General features: G+C 45.4%; 2 protein-coding genes across 12 annotated transcripts in view; both read right to left on the bottom strand.

The window, feature by feature from the left end:
* KIF1B (kinesin family member 1B) overlaps nt 1-20,420 on the bottom strand; it is a 77,104-nt gene extending 56,684 nt beyond the window's left edge. For 5 of the 9 annotated variants that reach the window (XM_027882497.1, XM_027882499.1, XM_027882500.1 and 2 more), the window contains exons 1-6: nt 20,188-20,420; nt 15,537-15,718; nt 2,432-2,508; nt 1,205-1,384; nt 550-615; nt 76-254 (exon numbers count right to left, since the gene is read on the bottom strand). In XM_027882497.1, the coding sequence (XP_027738298.1) occupies nt 76-254; nt 550-615; nt 1,205-1,384; nt 2,432-2,508; nt 15,537-15,642 (608 nt within the window). In that variant the 5' untranslated portion in view covers nt 15,643-15,718; nt 20,188-20,420. The remainder of the gene's footprint in view (nt 1-75; nt 255-549; nt 616-1,204; nt 1,385-2,431; nt 2,509-15,536; nt 15,719-20,187) is intronic. The other 4 variants (XM_027882502.1, XM_027882503.1, XM_027882505.1 and 1 more) reach the window with 2 other exon arrangements.
* A 4,348-nt stretch (nt 20,421-24,768) lies between these two features.
* Nucleotides 24,769-26,717, bottom strand: part of UBE4B (ubiquitination factor E4B) — a 35,942-nt gene continuing 33,993 nt past the window's right edge. For all 3 annotated transcript variants that reach the window (XM_027882507.1, XM_027882508.1, XM_027882509.1), the window contains 2 exons: nt 26,517-26,663; nt 24,769-26,123 (listed from right to left, as the gene is read on the bottom strand). In XM_027882507.1, coding sequence (XP_027738308.1) covers nt 26,065-26,123; nt 26,517-26,663 — 206 coding nt within the window. In that variant the 3' untranslated portion in view covers nt 24,769-26,064. The remainder of the gene's footprint in view (nt 26,124-26,516; nt 26,664-26,717) is intronic.

Below are 26,717 nucleotides of genomic sequence, written 5' to 3'. Positions count from 1 at the left end.
CTCCTCATTTACACGAGGGGTTTTCTTAAAGTACATCCCAGTGCTAAAACTATAAAACACACCCCCCCCACTCACCTGGCTTTGTTCCCAGCATCCATGAGGTCTGCAATGTCTGTGTAGGATGTCACTGCCAGCTTGGACAGATCCTCCACGTAGGGCCCGAGGAGAGGATGTTCTCGCACCCGCAGGTTCCCCTTGTTCTTCGGGTTCAGCAAGTCCCTGACCCTCTCACAGTAAATCTCCATGTAACTCACCTGAAAACAGGACAATGAACATTTAGGTTTTCCAGCCCATCATTTCTTTCAGAAATACTATACAGGTAAAGGTAAACGAGTTTTCTGTCAGGGGTAAAAAAAGAGTCCCACGAAGGTTTTATTTGCGTTTGCCTCAAACGTGAAACGGGAAAAAGGCATAAAGCTTAAAAAAAATAAAATTTAAAAAAAAAAATCCACCAAAAATCAGCATCTTAATGCAACATCAGTAACCCAGCACCCAAGCTCAGTTTGATGTCCAGCAGACAGATATCCTTTGATGACCTAGCACACTCACCTCTACAGAATATGACATTTCCTCATTGCTGTTGTCATTGATTTTCTCAAACAGCTCCTCACACAGCTGGGGAGAGATTAAACCCGAGTCAGAAATCAGTCTCTTCCGAGGAGTAACAAGTAACTACTATGACATGTCACTGAAATGGCTTTAGAATGAGGGCAGGGGAAGAAAAAGAACCTAATGCATCAAACCCATGCAGCCTCACCGGGAGGATAATTAATCTCACTTCTGCATCACTATCAACATTATTTTATCTGGTATCTCAACAATTGCCCCAGGTTTCACCAATATCACCATTCTCTGCTATAAAATAGTCAGCTGCAGTTCTCTGCTAACTGTTACTGCAATATAAAAAGGGAGTATCAGCAAGTGTTGTCTGAAGATGATGCAGGAGGAACTTGGATTAGGTATTAGGAAGGACTTCACTGTGAAGGTGGTGAAGCCCTGGCACAGGTTGCCCAGAGAAGCTGTGGCTGCCCCATCCCTGGAATATTTCAGGCCAGGTTGGACAGGGCTTGGAGCAACCTGGGCTAGTGGGAGGTGTCCCTGCCCATGGCAGGGGGTTGGAACGAGATGAGCTTTAAAGGACCCTTCCAACCCAAACCGTTCTGTGATTCTAAAAACCGAATGCCCTTGCTGGGCCCTGCTGTACCTGGGGGATGATGCCTGCTTGGCTCTCCTCCTGCTTGCCCATCATGGTGTAGGATTTGCCAGCGCCGGTCTGGCCGTAGGCGAAGATGCAGACGTTGTAGCCCTCGAAGGCGTGCAGGAGCATCTCCTTCCCGATGTCATTGTACACGCGGCTCTGCGACGCAAAGCAGGGATCTTCGGGCTGCAAAGACAGGGGAACAGCATCAGTGCAGACTTATTCACCGTTCTAGTAACATTTCGAAAGCAATGGGGTTTTTTCCAGCTTCTATCTGGTGGGTCAGTCCCTCAGCAAGAGGTGAATTAGCCCGTTTTTACACACAGCTTTTTCTCAAGGTAGCAAAAGCTGGAGAGGAATGACAATGACCATGTCACTGCATTGTTTGTGAGGATATCTCACTCCTAATCTAGCATTCTCTTGCTTCCTGAAATGCTGGATCTGAACATTACCTGCTCCCGAAATCAGGACAAATTTAGCTGTGCTAACATTCTAATGTTGGGATCAAGATTTTATCAGACCTCCTCTGTTCCCTGATGCTGCTTATCTGCTCATTTTCAGGCATTACGTTCCCAATGTTCTTGTGACTGGTCTGTAATCAACTTACAGGGCTGCTCCAAGGGAGCAGTAAGGGAGGTGAGGGGTTTTTGTCTTGAAAACAATCTTGTTGGCCACAGATTTGCTCGGAAATATTGTCTTATTTCACCAAGTTACTAAAATTAATCCTAGGGAAATGCATTATCCCTTCTTTATGTATCTTTTAGAAAACAGGGCAGGGAGGAGGAGGTGGCAGAACAACACAGTTCTGCTGGAGAACAATTGCTGGAAGTCAGCGAGAGCTGAGCCCCGATTCACGGGAGGGTGGGGCAGAGCAGCCAGATGAGAATTTATTGCTTTTGCAGCTACTGAAAACATGGATCACCACACTGCCTCTTCCAGATATGCCAAGGGAACACAGACAGCATCCCTCCTCGAGCTGTGAGAACTCGAGCAACTGTCACTTGTGTAAGAGGACAACTGAATTATCTGCGGCTCACACAACCTTTCAAATATTTACAGCTTGGTTCAGCTTTCTGCTCTCCCCAAAGAGGGCAACACAACACCCAAGCTTTTAACCTGAATGTGGCTGACAGAGGCAGTGCAGAAACATCTGACAGGGTGGTTTGATCAGAGGGAATGTGGTTCAATCACACCAACAACAGCAAAACCGGCTCTTCTTGGGGAAACACTCACCGATGTGTGGGACCAGTACGAGTAGTCAAAGCTGAAGGACTTTGGTGCTTCCTTAGGGTTCTTTGGGTTGATAATACCTACAGGAAATAAAGTTCACACTCTCAGTTAACTTGACATTCAGGAGCACCATTAAGGAGCTGGCTGACCCCCAGCCTGTGATTCTGATACCCCGAGGTGCCCCACGGCACAGGAGTCAGATGACTGAGGGAACAGACTCACCCCTTCCTCACTGGATTTCTGGAGGCCTTAGTTCAAGTCAGTCAAGAAAAAAGACTCCTAAAAGGAATATGATGTTGCTAAAAAAAGTTCTGTGCATTCCCCACAGTCAGTGAAAGCTTTGCCAGGCACCTTTAGGTTGGTGTTTTGGTGTTTTTTCCTTCCCAGCTACAAAACCCCTTCCTATAACCTTTGCCTGGAGGGGAGTAACAGTGGATCCAGCTGTCATTTTAATGTCTGTAGCCTCTGTATTCCAATAACTTATAAGCACAGCCCTGGTTGTAGAAGTGAATCTCTACTGCTTCCTTCTTTTGGGTGCTACAGTGCTGGAAATGCTGAAATCTGTTATTTCCAGCAGCTGTTTTCAACACCATCTGTGTAAGGACTGTAAAAGGGTCCAGTCCTGAGGGTGTCAAAATTAGATAAACCACCTTAGATTTACACACACCCACCCCTGCACCTAAAGCGGCGATCTGCCTTTGGGGATGAGACACTAATTATGGGAAGAGCAAACAAATCCACAAAGCAAGAAGCCATACAGAGGTGTCAGCAGCCTTCCTGGGGATGATTTACATCCTGATACCACTCATCCCGCACACAACGTGGTTACAGAACCCCCAGCAAAATGAAATCCCTCCTCTACCAGATGCTGTGTCCCTGAGCAGGGCTGTTGTCCAAAACGACAGAGTGGAGAAAAGATCACTGTCCGGATTGCAAATAGCAACAGTTGCTACTCTGTTTCTCGTGGCCAACTCGGTTTCACTTGGATGCACCTTGTGCTGACATTCTTGCCTTAAAAAAGCTGACAGACAGGCAAAGCCGATGAATCATCTGCACCAGCACAGTATCAACTTGCAGCACTGCTGGTGGCTCTGGGTAGCAACGTGGGCACCAACACAGAACAAACTGTGACCCAGGCAATCATACAAGGCTGTAACTCCCCTCTGTTGGCTTTGCCCAAACAGCAGCACAGCTACAGCTCCCACAGTTTTGTTCTCTGAAGAGAAGAAAAAACAAATCCCACAAGACAGCTGCCCTGCCCCAAACTTAACTCAGCTCTCTCCCTGCAGTGTGTTCCAGACTGCTACTATCCAGCTTCTCATTTCACATTTGATGGGAAGCTCTGAAAGGTAAGGAAGAGGCAATGCCTTGTACCTGGAAGTTCCTACCCAAAAAAAGCAGCACAAATAAAAATCCAGCTCCAATTAATGCCTGCAAAGGCACTAGAAGCTTGCCATTACTTCACCCCACTCGCTTCCAGCTTAAATTTGATCCAGCACATTTGTGAAGAGTAAAGTTCAGGCTCTGTGACTTATGCAAGTCATTCCACTCTGCCCCATTTTAAGTCCTTATTTATTATTATTATTGTTATGTTCTCGGCCAGGCTTTCCTCAGCTCCTCACACCGAGCTCCACATCCAGCTCGCTGTTTTGAACACCAGTTTCTAGGATGGATGTTTTTGCAAAGCATTTCTTGAGAAGTGGATCAGGAAAGGGAGTTTAAGTGCAAGAAGGCAGCTCTGTCAGAGGTTGGGAATGCAGCTGCCTGGCCAAACCCTTGCAGTGCAGCAGGAATGGTCAGAGCAAAGCTCCCTGCTGGCAGCAGCTCTGCAGGCTGGCCCTCACCCTGGGATCCAGCACAGCCTTTTCACTCGGCTCCCGGAGCCTCATTTATCCCCCATTCCCGTTTCCTGCACACAGTTCCACCCTCCACTGTCACAACCACTGGTTTCACAGAATTCCCAGGCGACAGATGAACCCGGCAGAGCTGACTGAGGGAGAAAACACGAGAGTGTGACCTCAGCAGCTTTCAGGAGGACTGAAACCATCTTCCTTTGGGACACTGAGCACCCAGGGGTGCTGCCAACACCTGTGGTGTCTGCTGTGCTCCGAGTTGGAAACCAAGTGCTCAGGTGGGCAACAGTGTGGGATAAAACCCCAGGAAGAAGATGGAGAGGCAGCTCAGAAAGCAGGAATTCCAACTGAAGTACCGACCTAACCTGGAGGTATCTATTGCACCAAGCACCTCCTTTGGAAGGACAAGCAAACCCCTGAAATCTGTTCTGCTGAAGAAATAGTACAGGTAAGCTTTATCCTAAAAGTTCATATGCCAAATTGGGGAAGGGAATTAAAAACAATTGAAATGATGCTGCAGAAATTAGCCTGAGTCAGCACCACTGATTTTACGGACTATGTTTCTGAGCACACTCTGCTTTCACTGAACAAGGAAACAAATAGACACAAAAGAGGAGCTGTTCCAATGCCTCCAATATCCACAAGAACATTGAAAGCTTTTCAGATACTTTGTTTGGTTTTGAAACCAGGCAAGGTCGAGGTGATTGTATCAGTGAGTGATGAAGTAGGTCGTGTTATCTCCTCTCCCCACAGGTCCTCCCACTGCTGCTTTAATTACAGAGCCCCAGGAACCGAGAGCGGCAATAAGGCAGCACTAAGGCAGCGGATCACAGCGGGAACGCATTAATGGCCTCTTTATCTTACTGAAGAAATTTGTTTATCTGCTATTGCAAAGGTCCAACGTGGCAATTAACTCTTGTGTTTGCAAACTGACACTCCAAAGCTTTGTGCTGCAGATCTAATTGCCATCAGGAGCAGCCCGTGGTGTGGGAGTCAGCCAGTTCCCGGGAAAGCCCATCCTTTTGCAGCCCCCTTCCTTCACCAAGAGCCAACTCCTGAGGCCAGGGGGGATCTTGCAGTTTAACAGGAACTGGAAGGGATATGTCACAAAATCGCTGTCTCCCGTGCCACTGCCAGTGAAATCACTCCCATAACCCCCCCCGTGTGGGAAGGATGGAACAACTGGAGATCCTCCTTCCCTCCTGCAGAACCTGAAACCTCTCCCAGGAGCAGAGCAGCAAGCACAGGGTGGGTCCGTGCCCATCATTTACCTTTGGAATGAGAGGCCAAGGAAAAGGCAAGGGAACAGTCATGGTTTCAAAATATCAAATCATTGCTTTGGTTGAGGGAAATAAATGCCCACATTATTCCTTCTCTTTACCTGAATTATGCATTTCTGGAAATTTTGAATGACAAGCTTCACCTTAAGACATAACATTTAAAATCTTTGTAAGCAAACAGACCAAGTAATGACATGTCATCAATTGCCAGAAATAAAAGCACCCTGTGTGAACAGCAGCTGATTTAATACCCCCTGCCACCCCCACCCCGAGACACAGATTGTATTTTAAAAGCTTATTTCTCCTCACAGTTATTCAGGAGGCCGTGCAGAGCTGCCTCGTGCCATCTGCACTTCCTCCACGCAGGAGTGTTCCACGTATTCTCTGCAGTTCAAACAACTTCAACAACTCTTTTTAGCTCTTCAGCTGTTGAAGTTTGGTGGGGTTTTGCTACTTGTAACTACAGAAGGGGGGGTTTCTGTCTCACTGACCAAATGGTGAGGAATGGACAGTTTTAAAACAAATTTCTTCACACCAAATAATCCAAATTTTTTTAGTGTAAGATGCAAATACTCTTAGTAATTAGTCCTTACACAGGACAAGTACACAGTAGGAGCAGCACAGTCTCACAAAAGGAGAAAGCAGGAGCACAATCAATGAGAATTCTAATTTTAGAAGTGCTATAACATCAACAGTAATAGACCAAGCTCCACAAAACATTCGGATTTTAACTTAAAACAGGCAACTTCGGTTCTTGGCATTTTTACTGCCACAGTCCATCCCACTTGTTCTTTAATTAACATTTTATATACCAACCACCATCTGCTTTATCAGCTAGCACAAAAATAACACACACTTTCAACCTTTCCAATCCAGGAGCTCAAAATTCACCCCTGGTTTTCAGTTTTAGCAGAACCTGGAGCAATCCTTGAAGGACCACTTCACCACTGAGACAGTACCCATGGATTTTGTAACATGTATTACTTTGCATTCCTGTTGTCATTTTTTGCCAAAATTTTTTGTCCTTAGAATCCAATCTGGAATTTTCTGAAGCTGAAGTTCAAAAAGCACAGGTCAAACATGAACTTTATTTTACAATTATAACCAGAGTGTGGAGCTGATGTAAAGATAAAGTCTTCCAGGCTATTTCCAACTGGAAGCAGCAATCTCTGTCTTCTCACCCCTTCTTAAACATACACATAAACACTCCAAGCCTTCATTTCTGGCCTTAACACTTCCATCCTGCATTAAAACCAACCAAGTAAACAGACAGTGGGAAGCTACAGAGAAGAGGGGGAAAAAAACCCACAAAAGCAAGGAAACTTAGCCAAGATCAGCCCCCTCATTCCATTCCCATCTACTCAGCCACATAAATATTTTTGCAGGCACAAAGAATGACTAAAAGTGCTTCTTAACCACTCCAAACTCCTATCAGATTGTGACCCTGAGTTTGCAGTCCAAGCCTGATCTGTTGTCATCCCAGTCAGCTCTGCTCCTCAGCATTCACAAATTTGGCAGATTGGAGATGATCTGCAGCCCAGGATTTGGGATCCACACAATTCCTTCTAACAGAGAAGGAACAGAGAGACAAAGCAACACAAGAGGCAGGAGTTGAAATTATTCCCTTATCCCTCAGTGCATTTAAAGTCCCGTCACTGGAGTGCCCAGAGTGCCATCCCAGGGCTCTGTGCCATCAGCATGGCCGGGCATGAGTCACTCTGGCACTCCAGGAGAGCTCCCTGCACTGTGCCCTTCACACAAACACCCGCAGACAGAATTACCCTGGGCTAAAGCCTGGGATTAGCTGGTACACAGGCTGTGCTGGGAAAGGGGCTGAGGGGACAGACTGACTGACTGTTTTTAAATAAAAAAACCTAAACAATCAATTGCCACTCAGAAAGAGAACTGGATGATGACGGAAGTGGGGTATGGAACTGGAAAAACCGACCTTCCCAGGTTTGTGCAACACAGCCCTGCTTTGCTGTTCACCTGTGCCAGTCCCACCCAGCTGGCACTGCTGAGGGCACGAAGCCTCGGCAGCTTCTCCGTGAGATCAAATGAGATTTCATCTCCCGGGAAGAGGCTTCACACCAGCCTTGGCAGTTCCCTCTGTGGCAGCACTGACCCACCCCAAACACACACTCCCAGCAAATGCCAACACCCAGAGGTAACAGCAAGGAAAGCATTGTCCTGCCATCATTAGTAAAGGAATAGCCAGAAATTTAAAAAAAACAACTTGCTGGTCTAGACAGAACTTCTGGGGAAGTAACACCCAATAATTAATTTCTGAATTCAAACTCTATTTGAATCAATATAAGCAGTTGTTTTGTTTTATGATGCCTGAATAAACACTTCAACCAATACAAAAAACCTGGGGCTCTCAGAACTGCCCCCACAAGCCCAAACTCACATTAAATACTCTCGTCTCTTAAAAAACACGGGTCTGGAAAATATATCTGCGCCATCTGTAGAGTGGAATGCCAACAATGGGAACGTGTTCCTTACGGAGAGCAGGGTGGAGCAGGCATTCTTTATTGGCTGGAACGTGAACAACACCACAAAGACACGTTGAATGCAGGCTCCTTCCCCCGGCACACGCTGCAATCAGATCTATGGCCAGAGAGCTTTTCTAAGATGGACTTTCAGGGCTGTTATTACAAGAGATAAATGAAGGGAAATGGACACTTCCAGCCTGCAGGAGCAGCGCTGGCTTTTCAAAGCATTGTTTGCATTTTTCGAATCATTAAAAGGGAAGGAAAGCGAGCAGAAGCTAAGAGCGGCTCATCTGGAATTCCAGCGGATTCTCTCCCCACTGTGGAATTTTGGGCTCTGTACTGGGAGAAAGGTTGGCTGGGGGGGGGGAGGGAGGCTCAGCAGCACCGGGGCAAGGCAAGCACCGGCTCACAGAAGCTGCTGGAAAGCCTCTCTCATCCTCAGCTGCTCCTCCAGATCCCAGAGCTATAAATACCAGTCCTCCAGCTGGTGTTCTGGGAGATGCCAGCAGGCTCTGCACCAGGCAGGAGCTGCTCCAACCGCTCTGCTCTCCCCTCGCTGAAAAGTCGACCCCAAACCATCGCAGGCTGCGCAGCCTTTGCTCTGCTCACACCTGCTGCTCCAAGGCAGGTAAAACAGCAGCTCCCTTCACCCTCTGCTTGGGTCTGACTTCTCCGAGGCCTCTCCAAAGACCACTGTGACCTTCAGGCATTAAGAGAGCACCACGGAGCACCGGAATCCTGGGGGATCAGTTCTTAAACATTTCAGTTCACTCGGTTCTTGAGACCGCCTCTAAAAAGATTTGTGTAGTGAAAATACCCAATTCCTAAAGTGCTTCCCGTTAACAATCTGCATCCTCTTTACTTCTTGCATGTTCAAAGGTGGCAGGTTATTTAAGCATCTTATGAAGGGAATCCCCTCTAAAGGCCTGGTTCTGATTTGGTGGCACCAGCTCTGCAGGGGCAGCGTTTCACCTGTGAACTCCCCACTGCCACAAACTGTTCAGGTTCACCAGCACCATCATCTCTCTGCTATAGTTCCATCCTAACTCCACAACATGATGTAGTTCAACTGCATCTGACATCAGCTGGAACATCCCAGTCATCCCGCAGTCTTGCTCCAGGCCCAGCATTTGCATCTCTAACATTTAAAGATCATTAAATGTTCATCTTCCCCCATCTCCCCAGTCATCTTCCAAAACAAATTTTCTTTTTTTTTCAGCAGAGCTGAATTAACACTTCAAGCTATTTTTATCCAATCACGAGAAAGGCTTTAGAAGGCAAACCAAGCACTTAAAAAATTCCACATTTTCATTTCTTCTCCAGAGAAATATCCCAGACTTGTAGCCAAACACATGAGCTGTCGACACTGCAGGGCATTCAGAGACAGTGACTAAGACAAGCCACAGAAACCCCTAATGCTGCAAAACACAGAGAGCTCCAATGCTCAGATTGGGAACAGCACAATCGTCACAAGAGTTTGGGCAACCCCTGCCACTGTGTGACCTCTCTGACTTGTGTTTCAAACCTCAACCACAAGCCCATTTCCCGCATCCTCCACGTGACACAATTTGTATCTCCCCACAAACAGCCTGTTCTGATAACACCCCCACACCGTGAAAGCAGGGCACTATTATCATATTGGCCAAGCATTCATTGGGGTTGCACCACTGACAAGGATTTACAAACCAGAAAAATCAGGGGAAGGGTTGAGCGACATTCCTGCCTCGCTGTTTGTTTTCCCAAGACAACCTCACCAAGTAAAAAACACCAGAAACGCTTGAAAGGAAGAAAAACAAGCTGAGTGCTTCAAGAACCAAGGCTGTCTTGGCAGGCACAAGGCATCAGAAATGGGGGATGCTTATTTTTTGAGATATCTAAAAATACTATTTTCAGAAGGCAGATTTAGAGGCAAGGCTGGAATCTATCTATGAAAATTAATCATCCCACCTATTCTGTACTTTCATTGAAAAGGTCTCATCAGGAGAGAAAAACTGTAAGTTTTTTAAGGTAAGACAACTACAATGAGCTCTTCTGCTCACTTTTCCTCCCTGGGTAGCCCATATTATTTTTCTAACACATATAATTTCTATATGTCCCTTTTCCATATTAAATGAAGGTGGCTCGTCCACCTTGGTCAAAAATGGGTAAAATTTTGTGTCATTACTTTACTTTCTACATGTACTCAGGCAGAAATAAAAGCTAATTTCTTATAAGGACTTTTTTTTTCATCAGTAATTCAGAATAATATTATTTCCATGAGACAAGTTCTTATTCTCCTCAAGGCACACACACACAACCCCCAGGGATTCTTTTTCATTCAGTGTCTCTTTGAGAAAACAGTTAAAAATTAGACCAGAAAGAAAAATATCAGCAAAATATTTTTTTTTCTCCCCCCTTAGGATGAAGCTCTTTTGAAGGGGTTACTACTTTTTAAAGCTACATGACAATGAGAAAGACAAAATGTATCAATATCCCCTGTCAGTGTAGACCAATAAAGAGCTGGCTGAATTACTGAGGAGGTTCCCTTGCTCTGTAAACCTTTCAATAGTTTTGACTTTTGTATTAGATTTCAAATTCCACTGGTTTAGACAAACATGGAATAAATCAAAAGCCTTTTAAGCTCAGTCCCGCTTTCCCATCCATTTTTAATTTGCTCCAGAACAATTGCATAAAGCAGGACACATCTTAAGAGGAAAAAAAAAAACAAACAACCAGAAAATAAACTTGGCAAAGCAAAAAATACAATAATCTCACACGAATTACAATTTGAGAACTCTGTTTTATTCTGTCCCTGGCACACTCAAGATGCTAAACCCTATTTTCATTCATCTATTCATTCATGCACATTTAATGCAACAGCAATTGCACAGGACATATTCCAAGTAGGACACTCCCTTGTTTCCCTCTTCATTAGTTTAGTTTCTTATATACTTATTCAGCTTTTTAAAAGCAGCAGCTAGCTGGGCTCTCTGCTAGATTAATATCTATATCAATATGATTAATATGTAAATGCCATCTTGCAGGTGCTACCTTGAGCCTCTGCTTCATTTTCATTGTTTTTCTTGATGCATTATTTATTTACAGGCAGGATTATCAAATCACTTCCACACGCCAAAAAAACAAAATAAAACCACCAAAAAAATCAAACCCTCAAACAAACAAAAAACCAGCCAGAAAAAGCACAATACTCAGGGAGTCTTTAGGCCCAGAACAGCTTCACTTTTCAGCTCAGTAACCCAAGGCAGCAGCTGCCAACCTTGTTTATATTTGTTACGTTTGACAAGCCCAACAAGGAGGAGCACGAGCACTACTGACACACAAAACACTGTCAGATCCATAGCTCAGCTTTACCCCAACTGTTACACAGCAGAATCTTTCTCCCACTCACCACAGAAACAGCAATTCATTAACTGGACAGGCAATAAGTAATTAATACATCGTGTGGAGGTGCATTGGTGGAAATCATCCTCACCAAAAATGGGAATAAGCAGGAGTTAAAGATAAAACATATTCATGTTGGAAACCACGATTCTAAACCAAACTATTCCTGAATTATTAATTTCAAGAAGCTACTCAGGAGTTTGGCCACCATAAATCACCTGGTCAGCAATTTAAAGAACATCCTCTCAGAGCAGAACTCCAAAGGGAAACAAAGCCTTTCAGTCAATTGAATCCACTTGCAGAGCAGGTACTTTTGAAAATAAACCTTATGTTTCTTAAGGTGGTTTCTAAGTGATAATTATAAAAAAAAGATGGCCTTTTCTTAAATTAATCCCACTCAGTTACTGTTTTGATATCTTTTTTTAGTTACTAAATTGACAGTGGCATTACCTCTCCTTTTGGCAAGTATTTGGCATTCCCAGTTTGAGTTAAATAGCAGAATTTTGCAGCTTTTAACCTCTCCTGTCTTTAGGAACTCCTCCATTCGCTTCTCCTCTCCCACCCCCACCTCTCCCATGTGCACTGAAGAACTCCTGGCAGTCTCATTCCAGTGGATGCCATCTGCAATTCGATATGATCTGAGCAGCACAGGCCTCCTGCCAAATTCCAGCCCCTCGGTGCAGTCAGCACATGTGACTCTAGCTGGGCTGCACAACCTCGGCTTTGCAACACGGATTTGGAGACAGAAAAACTGACAATCCTGGAGGTAAAAGGTGCTGCCTCACACATCAGTGCCCTAGCAACCATAAAGGGAAATAAAACCACATTACTTTTGTCAGTGTATGTTTCAAGTACTGGTTTCAAAATTCCCGTGTTTTGCCTCCTTCCAGCAGAACAAGAGAAGTCCCAGTTACTCCCAGTCAGTGTCCTCAAACATTTTGGGTTAAAGACCTTTGTAAGAACTCTCTGTTTCTGAGATCAACACATCTGTAGGACTGTATTCAGCTCCACCGTCATTTTTAAACACTGAGAAATGATAAAGATGGAGATGTTGATTAAAGGCCTTGATCTCCTACCAGAGAGGACAACAAGTAAATTCTGCAGGAGCCCACAACAAAATCCCGATCTTTTGCTTCTAAGGCAAAGTTAAACTGTGTAAAAACTGAGTGAAAGCTTCCTAAGCCAGGAGGATGTTTTGCTTTGCTGGCAAGAACCCCGTGAATGACAGGCAGGCCCAAAAGCTGTAAACAGCCCCAACTCACACAAAACCTGCCCAACAAAAGCAGCGCAACCCCCGTGGCATTCCGACTTCAAGAACGTACTTTTGTTATTATAGATGTCAAAAAACATTCCTTTTTTATACAGCCATTAAAAATGATGTGTAAATAGAGAACACCTGGGATACATTTCATTATCTGAGCTTTGTACTGTTTCCTGAACAAAAGCCTGAGCACTTTGCCTCACTTTAATGCTTCAGTCTCTGCCAACACATTTACAAAACTCAGACTTGGGCAAAGTTTAAACTCAGGACCCACAGAGGATTTGTAGAATAGCTTGGCCAGTCGATAGACACAGAATTAAAGTCGAAGTAACAGCCCAAATCCCTTCTTAGCTATCAGAGTTCACACTGTCTCATCAATCCCCTATCACAACAGTCCATTAGGCTTTAATTCCAAGATAAGGGAACTCTGACTGTCTCCAGGCTCAAAATAGTCACTACTCAGCAAATCACCAGCCTCTCAGATTTGCCTCCTGTACATGTGATTAGTGCCCAAACGACAAAATAACCTTTTCAGGGGCAAGATATCCAAGCCTCCATCATTTTGTTAATACATCTGAAGGTGCGAGGCAGGAACCCAGGCTACAATTACTACTGAATTCCCTTAATTTTGAAATTGCTGAATCAGAGATGACTCTCAGATACACTAATGTCCCTTTACGTGCTCAGCTCTTGGTCAACAAGTTCAGACCTCAATACTGGGGAGTCCAATAACACAACTGTGAGGTTGCAAAAAACTGAGGACTGTGAAAATGAAAGAATTTTTGGCAGAAATAGCAACAGCACTTTATGCCCCCAAATCTTACACGTAGCCTAAAAGCTTCCCAGAAGAATTTCAGCTTAAAGTTAAGTGTGTCAGACAACTTTGCTGGGAAGATTCTTTGAAGCTAAGATTTCTGCTCAGGTTTGTTTTGTTTTTTTTTCCTCACCAAACAATGCCTTACTCATATCCTTTATTATACAATCCTCCTGTGTTCAAACCACTCCTCTGTCTCTTGCTTTCTTGTGCTTCTCCTCTAAGAGGGAAATACAGGTAAAAAAACACCCCATAGACTGGAACAAGGTGTAACTAGTGCAATTGGTGATTCCTTTCCCACAGCCTGGAATGGCCTCAATGACTTAACCCTGACCATCTGTCACATCCCCCAGCTCGTGTCAGAGCCACGGGGCTCAAATAGAAGGCTGCACATCAGAACATTTCCAGAGCACAAAACAGTTCCAAAACTGTAAAGAAACTGCCAGCTGGGTAAATCAGGTAGCACTTTTCTCCTTTGGAAAGCTGATGCATTTCCCTGGAAATGTGTCGCTGCAATGCAGCTCAAGGATTCAGAGGCACAACCAGTGTCTTTGGTTTACACCACAGCTCAAACTCAGACAAACAAATTGCCAGAGGTTGACTTGTCACCCTTGTTGTTCCACCACAAAGGAGGTGTTTCCACAGGCTCCTGGAATTCAAACACCTCAAGCACCTGAAATGATTGCTGTGCTGATTGCAGCAAGAGAAGCTCTCACAGAGCACCCAGTAGTGCTGCTGGAGCCCAGAGCTGGGTGGCATTTCCATAACAAGTGGCCTCTGATGGAGTCTGCACTTCTGTTCTACACTGGGATCCAACCATGGGATACAAGCACCTGTTCCACACGAGGCGACTTCAAACGTCCCCCTCCCACCCCTATTTTAAAGTGAAGCTCTTGAAATTCAACCCAAAAAAAGTTTCTTCAGGTAGTATCTCACATAAGGTCCAAGGATAAGAGTTCACTGCACTAAAAAACGAGCTCTCTTCTGTATGACACCTGTTTTCCAATGAAACCATATGAAACACTGCATGTAATTTAAGTGACTACAACCAGGACTTAAAATTCCATGGCAGAAGCTGATGTACCACCTTGGCTTAAAAAAAAAAAACAAAAAAAGGGAGAGGCCTGGCTGAAACCTCCTTTGTGTTCCCAGGAGTAAATACTCCAGCAATCAGACAGCAAAATAACTCAGTGCTCTTGGGGAGTGCTGCTTCCTACAGCTGCAGACAAGATGACTCTACCTGATTGCCCAACAGTGACAAACTCCCCCAAGAGCAGCAGGGTAGGGGCAGAGCTGTTGGGCTGCACATGAGGAACAGGGAGTGCTGTCAACACTGCCCTGAGCTCAGCTACGTAAATACAACCAACCAAACAGCCAAACAGGCGTGCCCGTGTTCAGTTCCCACAGAATAGTCTTCCCCTCCAAATGAGACCCACAGTAATTATTTAAGAAGCCTAACACTTGTAATTGGTCAGGCAAGAAGATGAGTTTCTGCAGTCTGTTATTTTGCTGTCATTTAGACACCTACTCTGCAGAGCATAAAACTTGATATCCTTTTTCCCCTCAGCTTTCTCACCCAAATTATGTTCACAGCCAAAGGCACAGACTGCAGATTAGCACACCAAGAACCAAAGCACCAGACCCAAGCAGGACTCACAGCACAATTATCCTGTGGTGCTCTGCACTGTACCCCTGTATCTGTCAGACCACATGATATTCCCACATACTGAAGCCAACAAAAAGGGTTTCGCTTTGGTATTCCAACATTTCTGTAGAATTTCCAGCTCACCACAAGCAAACACCACAAATAACAGCATCAAAATCAAGACATTCATGATTTAGACTTTCTAGTCCAATTCAGAGACAATCCATTTTGTAACAACCACCTCAGAAAAGCAGAATCCTCAACAGACGAATTCATATGACACAATGCACACAGCACTCAGCCTGACAGAAAGAAAAGCATTAAGCAGGAAGGGTGGGGAGAAAGAAAGACTCCCTTAAGCAGATTAAAATAAACTTACTGGTTGAATTGCCTTGCATCTGGATGATACATTTGGACTCCTTGCTGGTTTCCCGGGAGTTGAAGGGCCGCACCCGCACAGCCACCTTCACCGAAGCCCCCGACATCCTGGCTGCTTGGGGTGCACTCAAGGGGTTGGAAGTGACCAACAGCCTTTCAAATTATCCTTCCTGTTGGTGTTTCCTAGAGAGAAAAACGTCATGTAGTTATTGACAGTAGAAAAGTTTTAACTTACTTGATAACTTCAATTTCCACTGTGCGATCGCACTCCCTGGGCCCCCCCCCCCCAAAAAAAAAAAAAGTGTCACTTCAAAGCCAGAACTGGACACACAACCATCAGCACCTGCTCACTGTCCCCCCAGTCAAAAGTTTCTGCCACCTGAGGCAGTTCTGTTCAAGTGTACAAATATTTGTTTTCAATACTCGGTTTTCTTCCCAGAAAGCAGGGATGCCAATACCCAAATAAATACGGTTGCAACATATGTGAAGCTTAACCTAACCCAGATAATTTTAGCAGTAAAGACACAGCTCCTTGGATTTCAGCAGGGGCAGGGACCATAAACCCCATACCAGGTTCCCTGGCTGCCCAGTGCATTACAACAATATCAAAAGTGACAGCAGGCTCGTGGGCTGGATCACACTGATTTTCAGTGCACATGCCTCAAGAGAAAAGGGTGGACCCCTAAAGAACCCTTTGCAGTCCTGGGAAAGTTCTCTTCTCAAAGGAAGTAACAACTCAACAACTACTTGGCTATCTACTGATTAAAGGACACGCTGTAAGGAAGAAGAGGAATCAAGAACTGTTGCCTTAGGGGTAAATATTACTATCCATCTGCAGGCAAATGTCCACCATTAAATTCATCTTCATCATCAAAATCCTCGTTCTAATCCTACCACATCCAAATGATGGAGCACTTTGGTTGGCAGGAAACTACCCCTGAGACCCACTGTCCAAACTTCAAGGCTGAGAACCATTCAAACACAGGGTTAATAAAACCTGATTTGGTTGTATTTTCTCTCAACCAGCCTCTTCCATCAGAAGAGAGTTCTACAGCTGGTAAAAATACCCATTAAGTGCTCGATTCAAGTTATGGCACATCTTCACATAGGACAAGAAGTTTTTAATAAAACTGCATTACTTCATTAATGCCATCACATGGGGAAGGGAGAAATTAAATTGCTCCGGCAAGGAGGAGTAATTTAAAGCATTCCTTATTTCAGCAGCTACCTGAGGGATCTCACCAGACTCGAAGAATGTCTTTAGGAACAAGCCAAGTGAATCTCAATGGCAGTGGTGCAGCAAACTGGGAGAGCAATGATTAATGAGGCAGACATGCTGTCAGCTTTGGGTTGGGATGGAATTTTAAGAAGTTTCACTAAAAAACCCAAATGTAGAACAGAGCAGAGAAGTGATGGGAACGAATTCCCGTGGTGTTCCAAGACTCCAGGTCGTTTTGGAGCACTGCTCCATTCCCTTCGCTCAGAGGTTCCTTTTGTGTATAACAAAGTATCAAATCCATTCTAAACTTTCCTCCTGAGCACTCCCTGGGTGCATTTTCACCCCCCCTCCCTAACAGGACCCTTGCCTAAGTACCTGTGCCCTCACCCCACGCCAAGTGCCAGGGCTAATCCTAACACAGCCCAGAGCCATCATCCAATCGACCCTGGATACAGGAATGATACTCAGCATCCTGCTTCCGAAACACAACTCCAAAAATCCAGTGCAAAATGTCCTTTTTTTTATCAAGTTCACGGTGACATCATTCACTTTGACCAACGTGTTCTTATAATATTGTTTATGAAATGCAGGGATTGTTTCCCCTTCTTCATGCAGAGTCCCACAAAGACTTTTTTCTGATGTTTTTATAGAAATGCCCCTCAGAACACTGCATTAATTTCTGCAGATAACTAGTGCATCTAGGAAACTGGCTAACAGAGGGTGGGATCAAAGAATCATCTGCTTTAAAATACATGTTCTCGAGTACCTCTGAACATCATCTTCACAATAAGAAAGCATGAAAATCACACCTCCAGAGCCTCCATATGCACCAGCTAAATGACAGCCTTGTTTGAAACACGGTTGTGAAGAAATTCTCACAGAACAGGTCACAAAATCACCCACAGCACCACGAAAATTCAACTGTTAGACTTCTGCAATTACCAGCTCTTCCCAACTCTTAACTTTTGTGCTGGTGGAAAACTAAATTGGTGTAATTTTAAATCTCATTTAGAACTCTGCTAGTTTTCATATGCCTACTTGCAGCTGCACATGGATTTCAGGTGTTATGAAGACCAATTCACTATGCAAGATTTCATTTTCATTAATAAGAAAACTAACCAAACCCACAATGTTTTGCCAAGCTTGCCGTACATTTAAGCTGTTGGGGGGGTTGAGGGTTTTTTCCCCACTTATCAGCAACTTTAACTGGTCGTGATATTTTATAAAGGCAGCATTGCCCTCATCCTACAGATTGATAAAATAAGGCAAAACGAGCCCAAGTTGCAGAGCAGCCCAGATAATAAAGTGCAACTGGTTTGTCGAGGTTCTCAGTTGCCAGCAGCATCACTGCCTGCTACAAAACGCTGACTACAGAGTGGAGACACAGCTCGAAAAAAAGAGCAAACCAAAATATGCAATTCAGTCTGTGGGCCAGATTTAGAAGAACAATATTCATAAAAGGCAGCTTTTTTTTTTTTTTTTTTTTTTTTTTTTTTTTTTTTAATGTTCATTACAGGTTTTAGAAGGCTGCCATCCCTGCTGGAATGAATCACTGCCCTAATGTCTTGGAAAGAGGCTGGGAGCTGTGTCTCTCTGAATGTTCTGTCTGTACTGATCCAATCAGGAACCAGGCAGGGAATTGCCTGCGTAAGGAAGGCTTTGACGTGACGCTCCACTGGCTCCAAAACAGGTGGCAGATGATATTTGAGGTGTTCAGGGAGCTCCACCGGCGCAAGAGCAAATCCTACGCTCCGGTTTCACACTTATTTTAAACTATGATTAAAAGATATTCACCCTGAAAATCACACAGTGAGATTTTAATATTAAACAAATCATTTGAATATCCTGTCTGTTGACTGGTATTCGAGCTGACAAACCTAATTATGTTGATCAATCACCCTTCAAAGGCTCAACCAGACTGGGACTTTCACACAAATATTTGAAGAAACATTAAGACTTGGATCCTTGGGTGTATTTGAAATCAGTTTTTATGCAATGTCAAAAAACAAACACATTGCTTTTTTTTTTTTTTTTTTTGAAGTGAAGTTACAAGCTGAGTAGGGATTTAGAGTCAAATTATTATTTACATGTTCACAGAAGTTTGCTTTTGCAACCACTTTGAGCTTGTTGCAATGTTCAGAATCTGTATCTCTACACTCAAATAAAAATCAAAAAATTCCACTAGATATCACAAACGAAGAAGAATCACTTTTATTTAAGATAACCAGCCACCTTGTCATATTTGCACAAGGTTTGCCCCCCAGAGAACGTGCTAACTTTTAAATAAAAACCCGCTTAACTTAATCGCTACAACAGCTCTAAAGAAATAAAGCAAGCCCAGGGATTAGTATGTGGAAAGTTAGCAAAACAGCTGTTCAGGGCAGCAGAGCTTCAGGAACAAGAGGTCCCCAGCCAAGCCAATTTTAGGTGCTGCTCTGAGGCTCAGCGATGACACCGTGATCCCTCAGCTGAACCCACGCCACGCTCTGCTATCTTTGGACCAGGTGAAGATGCCAGACCAAACTGCGCTGCACTTGGCGATGCTCTGAAACCCGATCGCACGAACACATGGCTATTTACCAACACACCGACACCGCAGTGAGCAACAGCAGAAGGAACCGAGCTAAGGCGGCGCTGGAAGTGAGGAGAAACCTCCTTTTAAATCTGGTTCGAGCGCATTAGTGCACGCTGTAAATCCATCACAGCTTCTGGTGAATTCTCCCCCCCTCAGCTGAACACCCGCGTTCTGCCCACGACCCCAAACCCGCCAGGCCTGACATCCCTCCATCCCTCCCTCCCTCCCTTCTCCTGCCTCCCGAGCGCGCTCCGGGATTGTCGGCTCATCATCCCAACATGGCTGCCTCGGGAATTGTGCCGGGCCCGGCCCCGGCCCGGCCCCGGCCCCGGCCCCGCCGCTCTCAGAAAACCCGCCGGGAAGACACCCTGCCTTTCGCATTCCCGCATCTCCGGCTGCAGGAAGGGCCGTGCCTCCCCCTCCCTGCACCGGCCATTGTCGCCTCCGTCTCATCCCAGCTGGAAACGGGGGGGAAAAGGACGGCGGAACGCGGCACGGCGGGAGGGATGGGCCGAGGGAAAGGCCGGGGAGCGGCCGCCCGGGGGAAAAGGAAGGAAAGGGAAGGAGGAAAAGGGAAGGGAGGGAGGGGAAGGGAGGCAAAGAAGGAAGCGTCCCGGGGGATGGAGATGCGTCGGGCAGATGACAAGGCCGAGCGGGGCCCCACGCCCTTGCGCTGCTGCCCTGACAGCCTCGCATCCATCCATCTATTCATCCATCTATTCATCCACCTATCCATCCCTTCCCCCGCTCCATCCCTCCGCGGGGCCCCATAGCTGCGTACGGCGGCCCCGCCGCCTCCCCCTCCGCATTACGGCATCGCCCACCCCCGCCCCGCTCCGTTCCCCGCGCCCCCCTCACCTGGCGCGGGGTGTCCGCGGGAGGCGCGGGCGGTGCGGGGTCAGCAGCCGGCGCGGCAGCGCAGCGACAAAAACCCGGCCATCCCCATCGCCGCCTCCGCCGAGGCCGGGAGAGAACCCCCCCCCCCGCCGCCGGGAAAGGGAGCGGGAAGGGCGAGGGTGGGAAGGAGGGAGGGGAGAAAGGGGAGGAGGGAGAGCGAAGCCGCGCCGGGAGGAACGGGCGCCGCGCTCGCCTCAGCGCCGCTCCCGCACTGAGGGCCCGCGGGCTGCGCTCCCGCCCCGCGGGGGGAGCGCCTCCCGCTCCGCCAATCACCGCCCGCCGCCCTGCCCACCGCTTAGAAATCCACCAATAGCGCGGCGAGGAACCGGCGAGAGCCCGCCCCCAGCGCTGTCAATCACAGCCTGACAGCGCCGCGCCTCAATCGCGGCCCGACCGCAGCGGCACCGCCCTCCGAGGGGATCCCTCCGCGCCGCTCCCCCCTCCCCACACACGGCCGCAGCACCGCCCCGCCGCGCTGTGCCCCTGCGCGCGTGAGGGGGACGCGCGGCGTTCCCAGAGGTGCGGGGAGAAACGGGCCCTTCTGGCTAAAAATAGCAGGGATAAGGCGTCATGTGTGGAGAAACGGGCGCTTCTGGCTGAAAAAAGCAGCGAGACGGTGCGATGTGAGCGCCCCCGGCTCAAGGGCCCGACGTGGGTGGGCGCTGCAGAAACACGGGGTCTGAGGGGGCGAATTCCACAGCTGCCGGAGCCAGTGCGGTTCAGTGGGGTCTGGAACCCTAAACTAGGCCTCAGCCTTGTAGCTCTGAGGGGAGGGATTGATTATTCCCCCGCCCTCCCCTTCAAAACGGTTTTTTGAGCTGCCTAAATTGTATTTGTAGAGCTCATCGTGGATTTTTAAGTAAATGATTACATTTAGTCAGTAGTGCTGTATCAGTTCTCTCGTACTTTCAATAACTTCATGCATATTCTCATTTTATTTTTGTGACAATTATTCGCTGTGAAGTTCTTCCATCCCAGTAGCACTTTGATAATTTCTCCTGTTAGAAATATGCTTAAGTATTTAAGCATTTTGAAGATTACATGAAATACCTTAATTACATATTTTTCATAAAACATCACGTACAAATTGGATTTAAGCTGTGGAGAACATTCAGGACCTGGGATTTGTAGTTTCAGAACGAGGTTTATTTTTGTGCACAGGCTCCTGGCTATTTGCTGTGTTAATCTTCACTGTGTCCCTTAAGTCTCAGTTTTTTGGGAGAATGAGTTTGATACTTGGTTTGGTGAAAAGTGACTATTTCCCCTTGCCAGCCCCATCTGCAGTTGTGCCAACAAATGGAAAAGCCAAACAATCCATGGCTGAACGGGGGATTTTAGGGAAATATTGCCACAGAACCAACAAATCAAAAATAGGTGGCTTTCTTATGTCCTAGAAAATACCATTATTTGAACTTTAGAATACTTCCTACGGAGAGAACAGATGATTTAACAGTGTTTTGAGTGTGGTGTAACTGTGCTAACTTCCACCTGGGGCTATGCAGAATTAGGTCAGCTCTATATTCCCTGAAAAAAAAAAAAAAAAAAAAAGGGGTGGGGGGGCAAAAACTCCACAAAAAAAACCCCAAACCTGTTTCCAAATGCCCTGCAAACTGCTCAGATACTGGGTGTGTGCTGCAACCCTCCATGGCAATAGACCCTGTGATTAATGTTCCCTCAGCAAAGTTTGTGTGGTGTCTCCTAGGAACAGCAGCTCCTGCATCAGTCCCATGCCCAAGTTTGGGGAGGGCTCGCCCAGAACGGCTCCAGGACGTTAATTCAGTTATCTGATCACAGGGGCTCGAGAAATCTGCCAGAAACGGCCGGAGAAAAGTCAAGTTACACGTGGGGAACCAGAAAAAGGGCAGGACGTGCTGTGTGGGGTCTGGGAGGTCACTCCCCACGAGGGGAGCAGAGGAAAATGCCTCTTAAATATTCAAGTAGAGAGTTAAAAGGTGTCTCTAACTGGTTGTAATGCCTGTGCAATTATTGAATTTGGCATTTTAGCTCAGTTTAATCAGAAGGGCCTTCTCAATATCGTTTTTGAAAATCAGATATCCTTGGGTAATTTAGAATTATCTGAAAAATGCACTTCAGTGGGATTCTACTGCATTGTTTAAAAAGTTCTTGTTAATTCGCTTACAGGGAGAGGACCGTTCTTACTCCTTTTATGTGTCTGACACCACCACACAACCCCGAAAGGGCAGAAACATCCAATTCCCTGAAAGCATGTGTGTGCTTACATCTCGAATTTAAGATACTCCTTTGCAAGAAAAGTCACACAGTGAAGGCCCCCCAGGCCAAGAAAAGTGTTCTTGAGCATTCTTATACCAGAAAAACAAAAGTAAGTAGTAATTTCTTGCATTTGTTAGTAGAAAGAAATAGAGCTGGTAACTCAAAGCACTAAGATGTGCTACCTGAGACAGGGAAGCCTGTGTAAGTACAGGGGAGAGGGGGGTTTAAGGTAAGTGATAAGGAAAAGAGAGATACACTGGAGTGCAGTTCTCCTGGGGGCTGGTGGAGTAAATCTGCTGCTGGCTGCCAGCAGGGTTGTCATCCTGCTATTAAACAGCATTAGCTGTCCTTGCTGCCAGCAGGGGAGAGTTGACAGAGATGTAAATTGTGCCATTACATAAGTATAAATTGTGATATAATAGAATCAATTGGGCTGGATTGTATTGCTGTAACATCAGCACTTGCCCGGGGAATTTTTCTAGTCTAGGGCTTGAGCACCAGCAGAGACCAGTGATACAATCTTATATTCAAATTCTCCTAGAAAAGCCCATTTTGCAACATTTGTATACCTTGCCCATTGCTGGGATGAGCCATTGCCAGCTCAGATATTTGTATTATGCAGATACAGTGTCAAATGTAACCCCACCAGTGGTAGTTTCTGTGATCAATACAAAGTCTCTGTATCACACTGAGGTTACAGTTGGATTGAGAAAGGGAAATGGGGAAGGAAAATCACAAAAAACTGCAGGTAGCACTAAATTAATTCAACTAAGAATTGTCACACAACTGATACGCTTTTGTGGGAGAATTATTTTTAATCCAGTGTCAGTTTTGCTTTTCAGTTCCTCCAAAGTCCACTGAAAGAGAGGGGTTTGGTTCACTTCTGTGCCTGGACAGCAATAGAATGGCCCTCCCAGCTGCTCCTGTTTAAGTACATTCCATTACTGTGCCCATGAAAGCTGAATTTGGGAAAGCACTTGTCTGAGCTCACACCTTTGAAATACTTGATACCAGTCCTCCAGATAAAATTGTTTTGGCCACTTATTTCAAGCCTTTGTGCCTTGTGCAATATCTGCATTGACATATTTTCAAATGATAGATGTGTGCCATAATTAGACAAAACATTCCAGTAATGCACGTTGCTATTTATACTCCTCAGGTCAGAGCCTGACACAATGGCAGAATAAAGATAAATTCAGATTCTGAAGGGCATTCTCTTGCTTCAAACATCCCACACCAAAGGTAAATACTTCTATTTCCTCCTGCCAAAAAAATAAAATTAGAGAGCTTTCATTTTATACTTGCATTGAAAACAGCTGCCCATCCAGAATTCCTGGTAAAACATTTACATTCCCAAACCTCTTTGACATTGGTTACTACACTTCAAACGTAAAACATCAAGAACTCTCTTAAGAGAGCAGCAGACCTCCAGCCCTGTACAGGCTACACTGATGCAACCAGCTGGGTTTAATTTCATTTCAACATGCAGGAAAAAAGCCATAATGTGAAAGCATAGCAGTTCTCTCATTCTCCAGTAAAAACAAATACACCCTGTGGACAGTTGTCCTCCATCAAACAAAGGATATATTTCAGGATGTTTCTAGAGATTTCTTTCAATAATCCTTAATAAAGAGGGGACAGTGAAATATATAAGGGATTTTTTTTTATGTAGAAATTCCCTCTTCACCAAAGCAGCGATCAGAGCTCCCCATACCCATCCCAGGATCCGTGCTGGGTTTGGGTGCTGACTGACAGCCTGCAGGTAAAAGCAGACAGGGCTTTGTTCTCTGACTTTTGAAGAGGGGAAAGAGGGGGATTTGAGTTTGTGGAAGGAGTGAAGGTTATAATTATAAAACCAGCCACCAAACAAGCTCCTCTGTTCCAGAAGCCCACACACACACAAGCTTTGGAATCTTGCTCCCATCTTGGAGAAAGGAAACACAGGGTCACGCTCTGCAGGGGGAAGCACCACTGAAGAAAACCCCACAAACAATCAACCCCCCCACACACTATATCTTCACATTTAATAATTTAGAGTTAATTGCACACCTCAGATTATTTATAACCTGCCCCAAACTCCCCCTGGAGCTGTCACCAGCTGTCCCGTGGCTGTGAAGAGGTGTTCGGTGTCACCTGCTGGGAACAGTCTCCAGTTCAAAGTATCGCTGGTATCCGTGTGCTCAGACATTTCCCACATCATTTACTGACTTATCTCCAATCCTAAACCACATCAGCCAACCTGAACATTTGTATTTTTTTTTTTATATTTTCCCTGACCCAATTCCAAAGAAAGACCCAGGGACCGTTGTGTGCGAGTGTGTATCATTTATTGTAGTTCAAGAGAGTCAGGAATTGAACAGAAGACACGGCGAGAAACAAAATAAAAGAAAAAAACAACCTTTTTTTTTTTTTTCTTTTCAGACTTAATTTTAAAACACTGCGGTTTCAAATCCTTTTTAAAAAGGAAATTCAAGTATCATATGCAGGGGGCAGTAATACAAAAATGTTTGTGAGTATTTTTTTTTTCCATTTTTTTTTTTAAAAACGTAATTCTACATTTTCCTGCACCCTTTCTGCTTTGGTAAGGCCAAGCCATGGATACAAATTGGTAGCAACATAAAAAAAATGACCCCTGCCCCAAACTGCAGCCTCCAAGGATAAAAGTATCTGCTCTCTGTGGACAAGCTCGAATGGCTCAGAACTGTCAGTTAGCATATATCATATCTGCAGCATTGAAAGAATGGATTTCTTTTGTTTAAAAGTCACTGAAATCCTGGTATTCCCAAGCATCTCATTCCTGGCAGCTGTTTTTAACATATTTCTATCTCGAGGCTTTTCCCAAATACCAGTGTCTTGATCAACGGAAAGGAAAGGGACATTTCAAGGAACGGAAATTAAAATCCAAAAGCGTGAAGTCTTTTGCCTTTTTGAAATTATCCTCGTGTCTGACACCAATTAAAAACCAAAGAGGCAAATGCGTGTAATATAAAAATACGATCCCAAGATGAACGCTTTGTTGCAGGCACAGTTATCGCACAGAATATGTTCTTTTGTAAGGGCAGGGGGATTTGCATTTTCACAGGGTTTGTTGGGGTTTGTTTTTTTTTTTGCATTACAAAAAAAAAAAAAAAAAGAAGAGGAAAAAAGAAAGAGACAGCAGTGCAGGTTTGATGGGTAGAACAGAAAGAAGGGAGGGAAAGAGGAAGAAGTTACTTTAGCAGCAAAATGTCCAAGGTTCTAACCACAATCAAATTAACGGATATCTGGCGGTAAAAAACAAGGTTGAAGGGATGCTGCCCTGATCCATTCGTCTTTGCTAAAATAATTCAGCTGTAAAAACTCCAAAATGTGACATATTGAAGGACAGTTTTGTAACATAAGCAACTTCCTAGCTTGTCCTCCACGTTATTGACCATCGTTATCACTTAAATATATGTACAAGAATTAAGCTGCTTTTCTCCTCCACATGCTCCTGGTCACTACTGAAGGCAGTGCCGTGGGCCTGCTAATCCCAGAACAGCTTCCCAGGGTTTCTGCTCCACTCCTGCCACAACAGCCCACGCCCTGCTCTGCCCACTGGTGTTGGTGTGCACTGCAAGGGAGTTCTTAATGGTCATTCTGCTTGTCTCTCATCCAGGCTTGGATTTGCTCTTTAAGTTCTGGCACTGATAGGGTAAAAAAAAAAAGGAAAAAGAGTGATTAAATTACTTAGTAATACGACTACAAGAAAGCTCCTCGTGACCAACAGAGATTTCTTCTCTAGGGACCTGATCAGGACTATCTGCTACTATTCTCTTCTCTCTCAGTGCAGTTTCTGCACAGCTTCGGGTCAATGAATGATTCATTTATGTATCATAACATTTCTCAGTAGTTAGGGAGGGTGTGTCGTCCCCCCCCCCACCCCCCAGAAAAAGGGAAAGCAGAAGGAATGAACTTTTCTGTGCAGGTTGTGATGAAAGCACTGTTGCCTCTACTGAGGCCTCACCGCTGTCCTCTGAAAGTGCAGACCTGCCCCCAAACTGCTTCCCCCAGCCCCCAGCCGAGCTGTGCCCCAGTACCTGGTTCCAGCATGTTTTCTGTCAGTGTCTGACGGTTGAAAGGATCCGTGGATGAGTTCAGCAGGTGCCTCAGGATGATCGACCTGTCCATGATAGTTCCGGATGGCAACCTCACAGGATCGGTCATCAGGGTGTCCATCAGCGGATCTGAGGGCACAAGTGTTTCCTCATTAGCTATTTTCACCCCATTTTCAGGTTTGG

This window comes from Empidonax traillii, unplaced genomic scaffold (assembly GCF_003031625.1).
Source record: "Empidonax traillii isolate 1590-97213 ecotype Southwest subspecies unplaced genomic scaffold, ASM303162v1 scaffold106:size2091409, whole genome shotgun sequence".
Taxonomy (NCBI): Eukaryota; Metazoa; Chordata; class Aves; order Passeriformes; family Tyrannidae; genus Empidonax; species Empidonax traillii.
The sequence above is the reverse complement of the archived record's forward strand: the minus strand, read 5'-3'. Positions and strand labels throughout refer to the sequence as shown.